The sequence below is a fragment of the Emydura macquarii genome, unplaced genomic scaffold, assembly GCF_026122565.2.
Source record: "Emydura macquarii macquarii isolate MOO-44397 ecotype Brisbane River unplaced genomic scaffold, CSIRO-AGI_Emac_v2 contig_1363, whole genome shotgun sequence".
In the NCBI taxonomy this organism is placed as follows: Eukaryota; Metazoa; Chordata; order Testudines; family Chelidae; genus Emydura; species Emydura macquarii.
In genome coordinates this window covers 17587866-17603993 of record NW_027131500.1, presented here as the reverse complement: position 1 = coordinate 17603993, position 16128 = coordinate 17587866, and the positions used below count along the sequence as shown (strand labels likewise).

At 37.1% G+C, this 16128-nt stretch overlaps 1 protein-coding gene across 3 annotated transcripts in view; it reads left to right on the top strand.

Moving 5' to 3' along the window:
• The window catches only part of GRIA2 (glutamate ionotropic receptor AMPA type subunit 2), a 126376-nt gene that overhangs the window by 59155 nt on the left and 51093 nt on the right, over positions 1-16128 (top strand). For all 3 annotated transcript variants that reach the window (XM_067551837.1, XM_067551836.1, XM_067551838.1), the window contains exons 4-5: positions 1864-1917; positions 7508-7669. In XM_067551837.1, coding sequence (XP_067407938.1) covers positions 1864-1917; positions 7508-7669 — 216 coding nt within the window. The remainder of the gene's footprint in view (positions 1-1863; positions 1918-7507; positions 7670-16128) is intronic.

Below are 16128 nucleotides of genomic sequence, written 5' to 3'. Positions count from 1 at the left end.
CTAATGCCAGAGAAGGAGTTGAAAGTCCTTGCTGTCAGTCCCATGCTCAATCCACTCAACCAGGCTACTTCTCACACTATTAATCTTTACCCTTTGTTACCAGAGGCCACTCTGACTACACAGCTGTGGGGATGGGTGAGCTTCAGGCAGTCAGCTGTGGGGGAGTTTAAGGCAGCCCTAGTACAATCTGGACTGCCTCACCCCATATAACTCAGATTGGTTTGTGCTCCCATCAAAAATCTATACCTGACCCTGCTAAGGTTGGCAGGTTTGCAGTTGTATTTTCTTATTTTAAAAATGTTTTTCTCTCTTCTGTTACTATGTGAAAGACCCACACAATAGGGCAAACTTTCAGTTATCTTAGGAGTTTACGAAGCAGGAAGAAAAATATTCAAACAGCCTTTTCATTTTTAAGTTGACAGTGTCACTTTCAGACCGTGATTCTGCAAATGCTTCCTGACAAGCATAGTGCTTATTTCTGTCGTATCCATTTAAATACCAAGTATAGACCTTGATTCAGGAAAGTAAAGTATAGACCTTGATTCAGGAAAGTACCTAATCATATAGATAATTTGAAGCTCATGAATAGTCCCATTGAAGTCAATAGTGCAGACTGATGAGACTGCTCACTTAAGCACTAAACTCAGGAAGCGTTTGAAGAATCGAGCTTTTAAGTAATACATACGGTATGACAACTACTGTAGAAGAAATAATATAAAAAGATATAAATGCCACAGACCTATTATATCAATAATTGCAAATTTTCTGACCAAATTTAATCACATATTCATTCATCCCTAGCTTTACTGAAAAATAATTAATATCTTTAAAATTGTCTCAAAATCAAGCAAACAAAAATACTGTATGTATAAATCCATTCTGTGGGCTATATTTTTGATATTTTGTTCCCATTTTGGAGCAGACATGACTGCTTTGGGGAGTGGCAATTTTTTTTTTTTGACTAAGTAGTATTTTGGTGTCCATAATAACTTTTATGTACAATCTTGAGCGTAATCATTTTCCAAAGTTTAGTTTGTTATCCAATATTTCATATAAACCAATTAATAATGGCAGAAATGAAAAGCTGACTGGGGCATTCATTTTTACCACCTAAGAACACTCTTGAGCAAATATAAATACAGTGATAATGAAGCATTAATCATTTTATAATAATACATCGATGAAAAAATATAAAATCTTACATGAAGTGTGTTAAGCTAAAGTTTCCAACAAACAAAAGCCAGAATAGAATGACTACCTAGGTCTTGGATGCAGGCACGGCCACTTGTGCCTCTCTTCCCATTTCTCCGCAGAGAAGATAAGTAGGGAGTGGGCAGCGTGGCAGGGATGGGCAAAACCTTTGCTTCATTTCCCAGTGTCCTCACCATTTAGTGGTCAGGACAGCTGAGCCAGCACAGGGAGTGTCATAATTTGCTGTTGGTATTGGCCAACAGTAAATTACTACTCTTCCTGAGTAAAGGAGAAACAGGGAAGGAATTGTGCCACAGAAGGTGTCTCTCAGGCGCACAGTCAAGCTGGGATTACAATTGGAGTGTGCCTAAAGGCACACTCTTATTCCTTAGAATTCAGTGCACCTTTGTTAATGTCTTGGGGACAAATCTTGAGCTGGGGTAAATCAGCATAACTCTATTTACTTCAATGGACCTATGCTGATTTACACCCATTGAGGATCTGGCCCATTGTGTTCTGGGTAAAATAAAGGCACATTCCTTGAACGAGCACACTATAAATAAATAAAGATTAATGAAGAGAGCTAATCTTGGGGTATTCATTAGTTTTAAGGGTGAATCCATGTAGTAACTTCATTTTCAGTTAAAATGAGTTAATTTTTTTCTTTTGCAGGTTATTACGATTGGTAAGCATGTGAAAGGATACCATTACATCATTGCAAATCTGGTAAGTGATTTCATTATTGCGAAGAGCTGATGTTACTTTTTTTTTGTGTTGATAGTAACAAATCAGGACAGTATTATGTTTTATGAGCTAGTAATAATAATATATTTTTTTTTTGATGGGAGAGAGATGTTAAATTTCTTCCTCCTTGCTAAGTTTTTGCTATTTTATTTCTTATAAAATGTCTTTGGGCCAATGCTTTCTGGTACTGAGTGCTTCCTATCAGGTTCCCTTCACTGGGAGTTAGGTGTGCTAAGCACCTCCAGGAAGATGTTCTGCATGTTGCAGGATCAATCTTTAAAACTATACTCATGAAAGCAATCCGAGTATGTGGGAATTAGAACACTCATTGTCCTGCATGTGGACCACATTATACAATTAGGGAAAAAACATTAATATTACAAATTATTTGTGACATTAATTAGGGAACCAATTTTTTGTTTCCTTCTGCTTCATAATATTCTTAGTGCATCTTGTTTTTTCAAAATTCCTGGGCTTTACATTTATACTGCTACTATAACCAGTCCATGCATGCAGTTCTCACTGAAGTTAATGGAATGTAATGGGAATGCCGTAGCAGGTCTTTCTTACCTTGGATGTTATGGGTGTGGTTAAAACCAAAAGACAAAAAATAAAGTAAGTCAGATGCACAGAAGTAATATGCCACTAAACTATTCAAAATGCACCTCAATACTGACCTCTGATATTTATTCTAGTCACAATGTTGACTGTGCCTGCTTTTGGCTATTATTGTAGTCAGGATTGGGCTGAGAATAAGTATGTATAATAAATATTAAGTTGAATTTGAGCTTACCAAATTGGGTGAGCAAAGTCTAATATGCTATACCTTTTGAAAACTCTTGGTCTAGATTTTGCATAGATCAATAAAACTGTCACTAAACTATTGCAAAAAGCTAATAAATAACCTTACATTCCAAGATCAATATATTTTTATTAAAGCTAATGTTAAAAATGATCAAATACAGAGTTTTTTAAGGGAAGGCGTTTTTGTACATCTGGGAACAATGTGTGGATTATCCAAAAGGTACAAGGTTTGGTTAAAAAATCATAGGGAACATAGAGTGCATTCTCTGTCAAATCCCAAATTAAGGGTAATCAGTTTAGCAGTACATTTGTGCTATTAGCATCCAGACATTCAGGTACAAAATCACTCATACAATAGAAATACTGGAGATCAGTTTGTGGAAAGCAAGTATAATGATGGGTGGGGATTGTCCCTCAGTGAATGAGAATTTTAGGATGGATAATCTTTTACTGAATACGATCCACAAGTCAAAGGTCTTTCTGCATCACTTCTTGGTTGTGCTTCTGCTCAATTCTCTTGGAATTCCAAGATTATGCTACATTATTTCTTTACACAGGCTTCTAGTGTCAGGGCCCAATTTTATCATTCTTAATCACATTGATAAGCACTTGATCAGGGCAAATAATTCCACTGACTTCAGTGACAATACTTATGTCAACAACTTGAGTAAGGGTTGAACAATCAAGACCTAAACCAAGATGAGAAAATGAATCCCAAGGCCAAATTGTGACATTAGCTACTGGCTCAAGAAGTGGCAGTGTGGAGCTGCACCGTGTTATGAGCAGTGAGCAGCCCACCAAATGGCACATTGTTTAAGGACAAGAGCAATTCCCAGATTATACCATTTTTTAGGATGGTGAATCCTTCTCCTGTTTGTGTGATTAGCCTGCTCAGTGGGCTGATGTGGAAGGGAGGCTTCCTACTTTTCTCAGCTCCGTGGCTCACAGAGGAAGCCATCTGAGTGAGAGGGGCTGCACCCATGACAGGCCATGGAAGGAAGAAAAATTGAGTACAGTCCTCTCTCCCCACTGCACACCTGCACAGGGGCCAATCACAATCTGACCCTATAGTTAATAGTCCATCTAAGAGGAGAGATTTAGCAAACTCTGTAAACTGTTTCAAGGTTAATTATCTGAAGTGATATTTTTCATCTCTGAAGATGAAGAGCCAGATCATCGGCTGGTGTAAATAAATGCCTCTCCATTGGCATTGATGGAGCTATGCTGATTTACGCTGCTGAGAAATTGGTCCAAAAGCCAAATTCTGAAGGCTTGATCTCAGTTACTCCATTCCTGTGCTTGGGGCAGGACAGAGCATGGGGCAAAAGTAGCTATAAGCCACTTTTGTGTTCCTTGTATTGTGGGGCTTTGCAGGGGCTTGACTGATAAAAGTTAGAGCTTGACTTAAGGCTGCTCTAACTTACATTCTGCTTCCCATGGTCTTCCCAGGGCTCTGGGAAACAGAACAGCTCCAGACATTCCACTGCCTCCTCCCAGCCTATCTTCTATGGAACTTCAAGAAGCCTCCCTGGCTCCCCTGTGCAGGACATATTCTGTAGGGGTCATTTCTACCATTCTGATGCCCCTTTATGCTACTAGCATGATATAAAGGAACCTTGGTTTAAATGCTAATCCGATTCTGAAGGTCTGTTTAAAAGCAGAATAGTGGAATAAACTTCATTTTAAATCTTTCTTGAGCATAAGGACCCAGCCCCCAGGTACTGCACATTTATAAAACAACAGAGAAATATGTCATACATATGAAATTGGAAGAACCACAAAACTTTGATGCTTCATTTCAAATCCATTTTTAGTCTTGAAGGACAGCAAATATTTTTTGTTTAAAAAGTGTGACTGGTCCAGTTCAATACACTGATTGATATTGCAGCCATATGCTCTGACTTTGCAGGAGAGAACCTGTGTGATTGTAAATTACTTAACCAACCTATCTCAAAATATTTTAGAGGTTCCTTTTTAATAATATATTTGCATATTAAAAATTGTACAATAAGAACAAATGCAAATATTACAGATCTTTATATAATGTTCTACCCAATATATAAGGTAAGTACATTTATCATATGTGTACATGTATAGTTAGAATTATGTATTGCATGTTTACATCAAAGCACACCTGCGGTTAAGATTGGATTCAGAAAGATTACAGGATTCCCATAGAAATGCTCCTATTAGCAAACAATGTGGCATCCAGTATGAGCACCAGCTAACATGGACTACTATAGCAATTGTGACAGCTTTTGGTCGTCGTGGCTAATGTTGCTGCTTCTTTGTCTATTCATTGTGAAAATATTTTGGGTGCACTTCAAGTTAAGTGTCTCAGATCAAGGTTTCAATTTAAATGAATTAGCATAATTATGTTGATTTTGCAGTAACTGATTATTAAAATCAAAACATCTTTATTTTAGTTGTACAGTTAAATGATAAATATACGCCCATCATAGATCAGCTGTTCATTATCTGGGGCCAAATCCTTCACTCCTGATGTAGAGACCCATGTTCCCATTGACCTCAGTGGGAGCAGGAGCAGGACCTTAGTCCTTACAATTACAAAACTCCTGTTGAAATCAGAGGACGTTTTTGATTCAATCAGAAAAAGGACTGAAGGATTTGGCTTTTGGTGTATGTTTAGCATACAGTAACTATTATGTCTACATACACACAAATTAAAGATATACTCAAGTTACTAAAATGGTATTTACTGAGTGTTCTAGAGCACATGGGGCTTGGGAACAAGACCAAAGAACAGTTCCCTCCGCCTTTCTTGTGGTTTTCCTGTGGTCAGCAGGAGAGGAGAATCCACAGTGAGTCTTAAGGGCATATCTCAATGGTGAGGTGAATCATCCTACAGCAGTGTGATTTCTAAAGTGCAGTAATGTTGTGCGTGTTAAATGGTCCATATTAAGCCCTGATGGTGTGCATTAAAAGTTCCCTAATGCAATTTACCATAGTGCTGTTTGAAATGGGACTACATTAACATGCACTAGAGAATACATGCCAGCGGGGTCCACATGAGCCAGTTACTGTGCAACATGCACATTAAAATTTACACCCCACTAGTGAGGACTAATGCTTCGCATAGTCGTGCTCTAAAAGGCTCTTTATCTCCCCTCTTCCCACAATCTTCCTCCTCTGGGGCACTATTGAGGCTTGTCAGGGGTTGAAGAGCCAAGTAAGAGTTGAAGGGGTAAGGATAAGGACCTTAGGCTCACGGAGGCTTGACAAGCTCCTAAGAATAAGTGAGGGACTGATATACTGACTTGGTTAGAGACCCACTCGAGTGATCTCTGAATGTCCCTGGTAGTGGAGCTTCCCTCATATTAGCCTCAAGGAGGCAAGGATACCCCATCTCTTTTGCCTCTCCAGCTGGCTGTTCTCCCTAGTCCCATGTTAGGACCATTTTAAAAAATGGAATTTCCCAGAGAAAATCTTAAAGGTGAAGTTGAGGGCACATAGCACTAAAAATCCTACCGAGAATATGATAGCTAGAGCAAAATTAACACAATAAAATAATGAAAAACTCAGGAAATTCAGAGGTAACATGAAACTTACAAGAAATAAAAATACTTGAAAGTATGGAAATTCACAGGTTAGGAACCCAAACTACCACAACTCTTCCCTATAACAGTGCCCTGAGAAAATCAGAAGCTCAGACTACAGAGAAAACTTATCCAGGCTGTCATCACGTTCTTTCTTGATTACTGTAACCTCCTCTCTGCTATTTCTGACATGCACATTGTTCTCCTGCGCCCAGTTCATTTGAAGTGCAGCTGTTAAAATCATCCTGTATTTCTTGCCTGTCATTCTGACCACATTTTGAGTCGTTTCATTGGCTTCCCCATTTCTGCCATATAAAGTCTTTAGCATCAAGGCTATTTCACAGCTCTGCTCCTCCCTGCTATCTACACTAGTCTTTTCTTCATGCAGTATTAAGAAAAAATGAGATTTCATTGAAAAATCACCTGCTTATTTGACAGCTAGTTTATCAAAATTGACATAATTCCCCTCATTTAATGTGGACAAGTGACACTTCACTGTAATTCATTTTCTCTTTATACTGCATATATGTGAAGCAGGGAGATAGCTAGGCCCTCAGATTCCTGGATTTGGATTCCACAAATTTTTAGAGGAAGTTCAGTTGCCATGTTTCTTTGGGTAGAATTTGGTCCTAACAATTTGTCTTAAAATGACTTGGTTCACTGTCTAGATTAGAACAGCTTTCTTTATAATAATAAAATAAGAATATTCATATCAGCAAAAACGGTATTTTATTATAGGGAGGCTTATAAGTCTTCCCACATACTCTCTGTGAAGGCAGATCATAGCAATCTTCCCTTTTATGAGAAGGGCGGTGGCCGACTGATTGTAACTGGTTAGGAATAGATTGTGTAGCTGTTTTACATGATAATGAGCACTTACTCATGTGAGTAGTCCCATTGAAACAAATGGGATTGCTCACATGAGTAAATGCTCATCATTATACGGACTGCTAAGTTCAACTTTTGATTGGTAAAGGGGAGTGAGAAGAGACTTTACGGTGATCCCAGTCACTGTTGGCCCTCAGAGCTGGGGACTAATGAGCCCAAGATTTAAAGTCAGATCCCTGTGTAAGGGAAATGTCGGGTTACATTTCTGCAGTAAAAATTGTATAGTAACTCTTTACTTGTACTTACTGTACTGTAAGTATTACTTACTGTAATGAGAGATCTGATAAGTATGGTGAAATAACTGACACGTTTTCTGTGCCCAGGGATTTACTGATGGAGATTTATCAAAAATCCAGTTTGGAGGAGCTAATGTCTCAGGCTTTCAGATAGTGGACTATGATGATCCCCTGGTATCAAAATTTGTACAGCGCTGGTCAACACTGGAAGAAAAAGAATATCCAGGAGCACACACCAGTACAATCAAGGTACATTTTTTAAAATGTTATTTATTTTAACTTGGATAGAAGAAAAGGGGTGGATTCGGGGAGAAAGACAAGAGGTAGAGCAAGGCATCTGAAATCAGCTGTGCCAACATTTCATGTTCCTCCAAGCTACTTTTAACATTCTCTGCCATAGGGACTGGTTGAACAGAGATCCTGTATTGTCACAAATGTTAGATACAACTTTAATTGTTTTGTACCACTGTAAAGCTGTGCCTGCCAGCTTGTTGTGCAGTTGTCTATAACATGACCATATAGCCTATAGGCATTGACATTTTTTTGTTTTTTTGTTTTTATTTTAAAATCTCTTCCTTAAATCTTTTAGATGAAAACATACATGCACACCCCCACACACGCACATGCACATCCACAGCCCTTCGTCGTACAGCACGGTCTTCTTCCTGCAATGTCCTGAAAAATGGCTTATAAAAGTATGAAAAAGAGTAGTATTTTGAAAGAGACAATCAGGTCCTACAAAATGTGTTTAAAGGTAAAATATGCACAGGAAAGAGTACTGTACTGAAAGAGAGGTGGATTCTGATTTCAATCCTGAGTGACTTACTAAGTGACTCATTGAGTCAATCATTTACTTCTCTTAGTTTCCCCTCATGGGAAAATCAATATAATAATACCTTCATACTTTACGGGGGTGTTGTGAGGATCAATTTATGTTAGTAAGGCATATTAAAGATGAATAATGCCCAGTTAATACTCAGTAATTTTAGTATTTATTTATAGATTCAGCACAATTAATTCAAATAATCAGAAGCTGTAGGGGAAATACGTATTGGGACCAAAATGTGTTCATAAGTAGCATGTTATCTTTTAATATATTCTACTAATATATGCTATAGTATATATTATATATTCTAAAGTTCTGATCAGGACTTTGACTTGCAGAAAATAAAAAACCCCAAAAAGCGCAACAACCATAATATAATATAAAATAAAAATGAATATAACTGGTTCCTTAATTGTGACAATTTTTTCGGACTCAGCCAAGGACGGTTAAAGTGCAGTCAAAGTGCTCAGTTAATATTCAATAATTTTAGTATTTATTTATAGATTCAGCACAATTAAATTGAATAAACAGAAGCTGTAGGGGAAATATGTGTTGGGACCAAAATGTGTTTACATAAGTAGCATGTTATCTTTTAATATATTATACTAATATGCTCACATATACTATACTATACGTTATCACATATACTATACTAATAGATAATGGTTCTCATCCGATGATAAAAGTTCTCATCAGGACTGTAAATTGCAGAAAACAAAGAAACAAAAGAAGTGCAACAACCATAATATAAAGTAAAATGAATAACTTAATTGTGACAATCTTTTCAGACTCAGTCAAGGACATTATTTTATTGCAGTTACCTTTGTGCATATGATGATTGGTTAAAAAAGTTATGTGCACAAGAATTCCTTATTCTATTTCTATGACAGAACAAAGTTAGGACTGCATTCTGCCTCCAGATCACATGTACAATTTGCACTAGTGCACTGACTGAACATCTGATTTGGCTATGAATGATGAATACCACCCATACTTTGTTCTCTTCTGAATTCTTCGAAGGCTGCTGCTTTCTTTAGGGCCCAAAATTGCTCGTCTTGCACATGCTGTAGTATCTTACTCCTCAAGCAATCACATTGAAATTGATTGTGGTCTGGAAAATATATTTTACCATGGAAGACTAAAAGAGCTCAAGCTATTTTTCTTATCAAGAAGAAGAATGAAAGGACATTTGATCATCGTGGTATATAAGTAGGCTTGGACGAATTAGATTTTTCTTGTTAAAGGTCAGTAAAGGTCTATTTCACCATACACACAAATTGATGAAAAAATATTTCCCTCATTAATAATTGAAATTTAGAAATATACAAAGTAAGAGAAATGCTGTTTGAGAACTTATTAGAGTTCAAGGATATTTATTTTGTATATCTTGATGTGTGATGTTGACACTTTGTGTTTTATGCAGTGTTGTTGTAGACGTGTTAATCCCAGGATATTAGAGAGACAAGGTGAGTGAGGTAATATATTTTACTGGCCCAGCTTCTGTATCTCTCTTACCAACAGAAGTTCGTCCAATAAAAGATACCCACCTTGTCTCTCTAATTTGTCTTTTAGCGGTTATAAAGCTTTAACTTTTTGAATCTCAATATCTACTGTCATTAAATAATTATTGTCTGATTCTCCCGTAATTTCCCACAACTGTAAATATTGATAACAATTAAAAAAATACTTGAAACTCATAATTTTGTCCAGAAAATGTAAATTGATAAAAATAAAAAAATGCTTAAAAATAAACAATAATAGCTGTCAAAATTATATTAAAAATGAAATATTGCTAACCCTATGAATAAGTATGGTGGTATCTACACAGGATGGAAAAATGTGATATTAGTGGGCTCTTCAATCTAAGATATGCAGGTATAACTATATCCAGAGGTGGAAGGTAAAGTCAGCAATGTCAAACTGGAAATAAGATGCACATTTTTAGCAGTGAGAATAATTAATCATTGCCAAGGGATATGCCAAATGTACATGACTAGTCTTTAAACCAAGATTGGATGTCTTTATGAAAGACAAAATCCAGTTTAACCACAAGGTGTTGGGCTAAATGAAGGAAAGCTATGATCTATATTGTGAGAGAGATCAGTCTAGCTGATTACAATAGTCCATTCTAGTCTTCAAAATTTGAGTGAAATCCTGGACCCACTGAAGTCAATGGGGGTTTTAACATTGACTTTAGTGGATTTCATTCTGAGCATCTATGAAGAGTTGTACTGAAGTATATCCACAAAATAACACCAATGTAAAACATGGTAATGTACTCTAGTCCATCGTTGTTGATACCTCCTTTGTCCATTAAGGAGCTTGACTGTTTAACCATTATGTGGGATGGAAATTTGTTGAATTCCTAATTATGCTGTGCAGAAAATTGTGACAGTGTGAATCAAATACAGTAGATTAATTCATTTAATATGCATACATTTGCATTAAAAATACGCAATAAGTTCTAAAGGGTGGAAATTGAAGCTAGACAAATTCAGACAGGAAATGTCCAGTTTCCAAATTTTTAACAGTAAGAATAATTAACCCCTTGATAAACATATCTAGGGATTTGGTATATTCTTCATCAGTGGAAGATTTTTAATTAAATTGGATGTCTTTCTAAAAGATAATTGAATCAGAAGTTATGACCTCGATGCAGAAATTACTACATCAAATTCTCTAGTATGTGTTATGCAGGAGGTCAGACTAGATGATCATAATAATCCTTTGTTGTAGCCTTAAAATCTATGAGGTTGTGATGTGTATTTCTTTTAAATCTTCCGGAGGAATTTGTCCATCTGCAGTTTTCACCTGTGCACTGTTTGAAAGGGATGAGTGGGAACAGTTGTTTTTTATGAAAGCATAGTCATCTGATACTGATGCTTTCGTGTTATTGATTAGAACAAAAACTGAACTGAATCTTAGTTAAGGAAGACCTTTAGTTTTAATTTAAGTATATAACAACTATTGACTCTGATCTTGCATTCTTTCAGTTTTTATGTTGTTTGAGCAAGGAGGGCAGGAATGGTTCAAGAAATGACACAATGTTCAAACAACAGCCACATAAAATGTATGTTAAAATTAAGCCAATTTATAAATGCAAGAAGGCATTCAAACACTGCTGTGATGTGTATAATAGTGGGTACACTTGGGAGCTTCTGGAGGTATCCTGCCTTCTAGGGGCAATATCCTACACACCCACTACTACATTCTTTGGTGTAGCATTTTACCCCTTTCATACACACATAACCAGACAGTGCATAGGGGGTCAGAGACATGCCATACAGTGATCCTTCCCCAAGGGAAATGGGGCAGAGCAGAATGTTTTTCTTACTATGGACTGTACCTGTATGGCACAGTTTTGCCTAGGGTAGTAAGTATTAATAATATTTAATCACATTATTCAAATATAATTCCAAAGATAACATCCCAAATTCTGTACGGACATGAGAGATAATGGGAGTTTTATATTATGGAAATATAAATTAAAAGAGGTTACATGCCCCCAGCCTAGTCACTGCAGATGCCATCTAGTTGGAGGCAGTGGTTCTACTTCTGCCTTGTGTTCTTCTTACTCTCATGCAAATGGAAATGTAAAGGGTCATTTTGCATGGTAGAATGGAATGGATTTGAATGCCCTGTGACCGCTATAATTCAACATGACACATCACAGCACGAGATTATAAACCAGAAAATGGAAAGACATTTTTTCCTGACATTTTTGAAGGGGAACTTGCTTTTTAAGAAAGATAAAGATTCGTGAAGCCCAATTCAAAAGTTACCCACAACAAGATCACTAGTGAATCACTTTCTTTTTAATACCATTTTTTAAACTCCAATTTTTAACAAATGAGGATTGTCAACTCTTTACAGCATAAATGACATAGGACTGGAAAACCTGGTTTTGTCGATTATGTTATAATTAGGTATAACTGCTGTAACTGAGGTTGTGTTGTTTTCTCTAATTATTTTTTATGGACTGACACTGAAGTCCATTCTGCACCAGTTTGGGATTCAGCATCTTTCAGGACTGAGCCCTATATACCTTATAATATTTTATCCTGGTAATTGCAGGTTGTTCTCATTTTCCATATGCATTTCTAAAACTGCCAATGGCCTGTGGATCTTTGACCCCCTCTCCGGGCCCCCCACTGAATCGGAATCATAATTATTTTTCTTGTCATGCAGCAAAAGTAAAAGTCGCATTTAATTTTGAAAATGCAAAATAATAAGAATAAGCCCAAAGCACTATCAGATACATTATTACTGTGAAACACCTACAACATGCTGAGCGCTGTACAGAACACAAAAATAAAGATCGCCCACGCCTTGAAGAACTGTATGTGCAAATGATGCATGCACATATCATAGATTTTGACCACATCATGCATATAAAGACTCCACTGTCATCAGCTGCCATCAAATCTTGGACCTTCTGCACCAAAAGCTCAAGGCCTGAATGCCACTAGGTGAGTGGTAGGTTGGATGGTCACTGGAACTAGAAGAAGCTATAATTGTATAGATAAGGCCAACATATTACATATTCAGCAGTAGATAAATTCATGTCAAGCATTGGAGGCCTGTAGTTCAGCTCTTATTCTGTAACAAACATGGCCACATGGACCCAACAAAGAAACTTGTATGTCAGCTGGGATTGAGCTCAGGACTACCAATACCAAAAGGAAAACTTGAGGTCAAGGCAAAATCCTTTAATTCTGAGAAAGTAGCAGGCTATATAGTCACTAAGGTCAATCACTAAATGATCCCATGAACTAGATCCGTATATTACATAGTGCTAAGTAAATCTAGGCCTACCGTGTTTAACTAAACAGTTAGTAAAATGTCACTGACATTTATAAAAAATGTAGACAAAATTTTCTCACTGACTGAGATCTTTTATGGCTGACCACTTCAAGTGAATTTCTTACCCCCAATATTTGGCTTCTGTTTTTTGAGACTTCATGGGATCATATTTTCAAGCTTTTCCCCACAACCAGGAAAACTGGACACTTTTTTTTAAAAAATGAAGGCACATATTCTGACATAATCAACTGATACCAGGAGCCTCAGCTTTAAGAAAAACACTAAACAGTTCTGTGAGACTCATGATAACATTGTGGGAATTGACAACACTTCACCCCATCCCAAACTGTTTAATTCAGGAAAAAAGAAGTTTAGAATGCAGGGCTGACGATTTAAGTATAGCATTGGTACTTTACCGCCAGGGCATAATATACAGTAGATTACATATCAGGTAGAATAATTCACTTATTTCTGCAAGCAAAGAAAGGAGTGAATAATTCATAAATAATGAGGAATAGCATTGAACAGTGAGAAATCTTCAAAGTGGTATTTCAGAACATGCATCTTGGATATAATCCATTAAGTGAAAAGAATGTACAGTTTGTTAATTAGATGGCTGCCATTTGTAGGTACGTTTCCTATGTTTACACCACACTGTAAAATTGTTCTGTAATGCCAAACTTATTAATAAGAGTTATATAAATGCTATTCTTTTGTACCTGCTGCTCTGTTAATGGGAAAAGTGATTGATTAGGTTGACAATCAAGTAATTCCAAAGAGACTACAGTAATTTATAAAGGCTGAGTTAATGAATTTCAGGATTTATTACTTTATGTAACCAGAACACTGAGATGGAATTGAGGCTATGTTTCCAAAAGTGCCCTTTAAAATTGTCCATGCAGTTTTGCATTTCCAATATTTTGTGTGTGCATTTTTTCATGCCTATTATTTTGCTTACCCAGTCAGATTTGTGTGCACAAAATATTGGCATGCAGATCCGATAGTCAGCTGTTTATCTACCTGATTTGCTTGTGCAAATTCTCTTTGGACCTTCATATTTAAATGTCTGTGTTTGCAAAAGGTTAGGCTTGAAAAAATGCAGGCACAAAGAATTGCAAATGTAAATCGGAATGCATTATATTAGCAGTTTAAGGCTCCTTTGCATAAATGATCATTAATCCAAAATGCTTAAAAATATTGAAAAAGTTGAATTACTGATCAATGCAAGTAGGGGTGGATTAAGACAGGATTCATATAGCCACAGATCTGGTGCTGTGGTACAAGGGGGCTCAGGGACCCACAAAATCCAGGTCCAAAGACTCTACTTCTGTGAAAGGAAGCATTTGCAGGACAGAGGGCCAAGATCTTCACTATATAGCTGACTCTTAACATGCTCCTGCCTCACGGCTTCTTTTGCTCTTTCACTTTATTCCCACCTACTCTCAGTCAACTGGCAACAGTGATACCAGTGGAATCTGCAGTCTTTAGGGTACAGGCACACAGAAGCAGCAGCAGCAGAACTACTGTTCCCATTCTCTGCCCAGCCCAGTAGAGCTTGCTCTTCACATTTTTATGGCCAGAGGAGGGGCTGCGTTAGGCAGCAGCCAGCCCAGACTGCATATGGCTAATCTGAACATGTTACGTCTCCTGCTCCTTGCTCTACACACCCCTGAGGAGGGTCACCCATCCATTTGGCCACACAATGCAGAGGGCCAGCACCAGTCCAGAGCAGCAAAAGAAGAGAAGATCTCAATGTGGGATAGGGAGGAGGACAGGTTCACCAGCTCAAATAGAATAAGAGCTTAAAAGAGGGTCAGAGAAGCAGAAAGGAGCCTTCTGGCTCAAAGAAGTGGCAAAGAGGAGTAAGAAGGGACCTGACAGTTCTAAGATGGGGGGGAGGAAGAGAGGCTGTAAGGCGAAAGAGAAGGATGCTCACAGTATGGGGATGGGACAGAAGAAGCTGAAACAGTAGAGGAGGAAAGGTTCTCAGTGCTCATGAGACAAAGAAGATGAGGAAGGTCAGATGCTGGGGCTGAGGGAAGAAGAGGAGGAGGGGCAGTGTGAATGCTTGTTTCTTATGGTGGTGTATGAGAATATTCAAAGGGAGGTTGATGCTCGATTTTTATTTATTTTCTGTGGGTTTTTCAGGGAATGTTGATGCTAGTTTTTCACATATTATTATGCTTTAGGGACGTACTATATGTATTTATTTTAAATGGCACTGCTGCGGTATTATCCTGAACCTGGGAGTGCTGAACTCCTCAGCTGCTATTGACTTTATTGCAGTGCTGAGTGATTAGCCCTGGTGGAGCACTCCTACAGATTATAATAGAAAATGAGAACATTTCTGCAATTTAAAAAAACCCCCAAGGTAATAATCTTATAGCAAGGCTGTCGTTCTTTGTAATATTCCATAGGTTGAGCTCAGAATTCTGCTGAAAGGATACCTTTTGGTATGAAATTCTATATGGTTTTTAGAGTCATTTCCGTAGAAAAAATATTATTTAATTTCTGTAGAACCTTATCCCTAGGATTTATCTCCATTAAACTGTGTAGGACTTTCCCTTAAAGAGTATGGTTAAAATAGTACAATTAAGGAGCTTAATGGAGTTTTAACAGCTTCTTTTCATTCATCTGACACTGATCATTTTTGAAGACAAGATCCTGGACTGTTAGTCTATTCTGCTATAAAAAATTCTGTTTTCTCCTACTTCCTATAACATACTGTTTTCAATGATCTTGCAGTGAAGTATTGTTGGATTTCTTCCAGCAAAATGATTATAAGAAACTGTTTTTAAGATCATCTCAATAACTTCATCTTGGTTGACTAGTAACCCAGAATCATTAATGATATTTTTAACCATAGTTAATTGTGCTTTGATTACTAATTTTTAAAGAAAAAAGAGTATTGATTGAGAATGTGGAACACATTTGCTATAAGTCTCAGAAATGTATTGGCTTTTATATAATATTTTATATTAATTTATGAGATTTTTTTTCTTTTCTTTTTTTTTTCCTGGCGGGAGGGACAGGATGGGGAGAAGAGTAAATGTTTATTTGCTTATGGTATGAGTGCAGT